The sequence below is a fragment of the Varanus komodoensis genome, unplaced genomic scaffold (genome assembly GCF_004798865.1).
Source record: "Varanus komodoensis strain SLA01 unplaced genomic scaffold, ASM479886v1 scaffold2, whole genome shotgun sequence".
In the NCBI taxonomy this organism is placed as follows: domain Eukaryota; kingdom Metazoa; phylum Chordata; class Lepidosauria; order Squamata; family Varanidae; genus Varanus; species Varanus komodoensis.
Window position 1 is genome coordinate 8,649,490 of NW_025335568.1, and position 3,194 is coordinate 8,652,683.

The window sequence follows — 3,194 nt, forward strand, 5'->3', positions numbered from 1 at the left end:
ATCGCCAGGCATCCATGTGGGTAGAGATGGCCTCCATACTAATTTTTTAAATTGATGTCCTGCTTTTTTCTTACACAGAACTCAACATGGCTTACATAATTCTCCTTCTGCTGCTCTCAATCTTATGCCCACAACAACAACCCTGTGAGGTAGGCTGGGCAGAATGTCTGTGACTGACCCAAAGTCACCCAGTTGGCTGCTTGGATGAGTGGGGACTTGAACTCAGATCAGCCAAGTCGCCGTCTCATGCGCTTAACCACTACACCACACTGGCTCTGGTTCCTTCTTTCTCCCTGAAACTTGCGGAAACTTCATGAATGATAGAACTATGCAAATGGACAGCTTTGCGTGACGTTTGTCTGTGGCAGAATTCAGTTCCTCTTTGAGGAAGAAACAAGGTTTACTGGATGGAAAACAGCCTCATCACCGCTATGGCAGCTACCTGACAGGGCTGCTGTGAGGCTCCGAGGGAGAGGAGGGAGGCGGCTTGGGCCCTTGCACGAAAAAAGGCAGGATGCAACTCAAACCACATAAAGAGAGAAAAGACAAACAGTGCGGAAACTGTGTGCATCCTCCATTCAGGAAGGCATGCTGAAATCCAGTTAGCACTGTCAGCACCCCTGAGAAAATCAAGGGTGTTCTTCACCATAGGCTGTGTTTCTCAGTAGAAAATAGAGCCAGAGAACACATAAACAGCCTGAACCAAGAACAGGAAATGTGTGGGCCTCCAGTACTCCTGGACTGCAAGTCACATCACTCCTAACCATTGCCAGTGCTGGCTGGGGATGATGGGAGTTGCTTGGCCTAAAGAAAATACACATAACATATGCACAAGAGAGCCAGCCCAAGGTAGTTAACGTGTTGGACTGCGTCTCAGCAGAACCAGGTTCTGGTCTCCAGTGGACCAGAGAGCATTCTGGGCCAGTCACAGTCCTACCTCACAGGGGTATTGTGAGGATAAATGAAGAGGAGGATCCTGTAAAGTGCTTGGGGTTCCTTGCAAGAGGCAAAAAAGGCAGGATAAGACTGTAATAATAAATCAATAGGGCAGAACAATACTGAAATATATTAAGCAGCAGTAAGATTTATTAATTGGGCTTGGAAAAGGAATAAAATAACAGCCAACTGTTGCCATCATTTTTTGTTTTTGTGTTGGGGAGGAGAGATGAGCACATTTCTTTCACTCCTGCAAACACCAAGATAACACATTCACCCCCTGCAAAAAGTTTTAAAACCCTCTGCAATGAGGCAATCACAGCCTAATTATGATTCCCCGGCCTCACTCTCTCTCCAGCTCAATCCTAAAGGCAAAAGTGGAATTGCACCTGCCAGCTTACATTAAATGACATCCCAGATAAAAACTTGCCCATCTTCATCTCCTAAATGTCACATTGAATACTGCCATTATTACAGTTTCGGTGATGACTTGCCACCCCTTTCCCCAAGCACCCAAATATAAAATTCCTCCACTGAGAAGCCCCCATGGGGGAAGGAAGACGTCTATATGGAACCAAAATGTGCCAGCATTAGCCCCTTTGCTTACCCATCAAAGCCAACTCCCCAAAGGGGCAGCTTTTGCCCTTGCCAGCACCAAGGAGGGCAAACCAAGGGATACCTCCAAGCCTAATCCTGGAAAAAGCTACAGCAGAGATATCAGCAGTGTAGTTTTGCTGCTCTGGGACCTGAGAACAGCTAAAGTGGAGCTGCAGAAGGCCTGAAAGGGAATGATTGATCTTTGTGGCCATGCTACAAGCCTCCGTCTAGGGTTAAAGTGCATGGTGTCTGTTCTGTCCCACTCAGTTAAATAAATAAGGGAGAAAAAACCCTGTTCAGCACAAATAAAGGACCCCCCCCCCGCACGCACACACACCCCAGTCCTTGCCAAATACAGTCATTCCACTTGGAGACAGGCTGAGACAACAAAACCCTCCGGAATCTCTGTCTGTCGGAGATCCCAAAAGCCGAACTGCTCTTGCTGCAGTCCTCAGGCACTGTGCTCCTCCTGCTCCTGTAACGGTGGGCATCTATTTGCCATTTTCCGTTTAATGTGCTGAGGTTTCAGGTACGCTGCCAAGGAAGCTTTCCGGCTAATTTTCCTGGCCAGTTCAGGACTCTTGCCTTTCCGGGTGGGGGACGAGGAGTTCCTTGTGGCGGCAGGATGGGTGGGGAAGGTGGTTTTGCTCCTGGGTGCTCCCAAGAGGTTCCACACCTCCCGCGAGGTGTTGCTGCTCAAATACTGCCAGGGCTTCTTGCCACTGCTGTCCCGCACCTGGACGCAGCCCCGCAGCTTCTGCACCAGCAGCTTGATCACCAGCGGGTGCCCGTGCATGGCGGCCAGGTGCAGGGGGGTGTAACCACAGCCGGATTTGGCGTTCACATCCAGGGGGACCCCGGCTTCCTGGGCACTGGCGACAAACTCCTGCAGCAGCTGGGCGTTCCCGTGCTTGGCCAGCCAGTGGAGCACCGTGTAGCCTGAGATGAAGTCCTTGCGGGTGGCGAGATGCGGGTCCTCGAGGAGCAGCGCCCGGGCCTGCATCCAGGAGCCCGTGGCCACTTGGACCATCCAGGCGTGTTCGCGCGGCTCCAGGGGAACCAAGGAGGAGTGGTGTTCGGCCAGCCCCCCTGGGTCAGGGCCCAGCCCTTCTGCCTGGGGTGCACTCGCCCAGGCTCCTTGCTCTGGGACCCGCTGGGAGCTTGAGCAGGCGTCCAGGTCTGGGGGAGGCAGCCTGGCCGCCTGCCGAGGCTTGGGCAGATCTCTGCTCGTCCTGGTGGAGGCTCTCGCGGCCACCCGTCTGAGCAAGGCAAGGTGCTCCGGGATGGCTCTGTCCGGCGTGGCCACGCTCTCACCGACACAGGGCACCGCCGGGCCAGCCTGCGGGGGCTCGGGGCAGTCTCCGTCTGGCCCGGCCCAGGGGTCCCTGGCCGCGTCTCCGCCCGGGCCGGTCTGCCTCCCGGGCAGGTGCCGAAGGAGCCCGGATTCCTCCTCCGGCCGGCCGGGGTCACTCCCGCCGCTGGCGCTGCTGCCCTCGTCGCTGGCCGAGCTCCCCTGCTCGAGGAACTCCTCCAGGTCCTGCAGGGAGAGCTGGCAGCGGATGCTGCGGAAGACGGGCGCGCACTCCCGCAGGGCCCCCTCCGGCGGCGGCGCCGCGGGCGCAGGGCACGGGGCGCAGGGGGCGGCGCGCGGGGGCGAGGCC

At 55.6% G+C, this 3,194-nt stretch overlaps 1 protein-coding gene across 1 annotated transcript in view; it reads right to left on the reverse strand.

Moving 5' to 3' along the window:
- Nucleotides 1–1,078: 1,078 nt before the first annotated feature.
- Nucleotides 1,079–3,194, reverse strand: part of SOWAHB (sosondowah ankyrin repeat domain family member B) — a 2,700-nt gene continuing 584 nt past the window's right edge. The window contains exon 2 of the mRNA XM_044428484.1: nucleotides 1,079–3,095. Coding sequence (XP_044284419.1) covers nucleotides 1,985–3,095 — 1,111 coding nt within the window. The 3' untranslated portion in view covers nucleotides 1,079–1,984. The remainder of the gene's footprint in view (nucleotides 3,096–3,194) is intronic.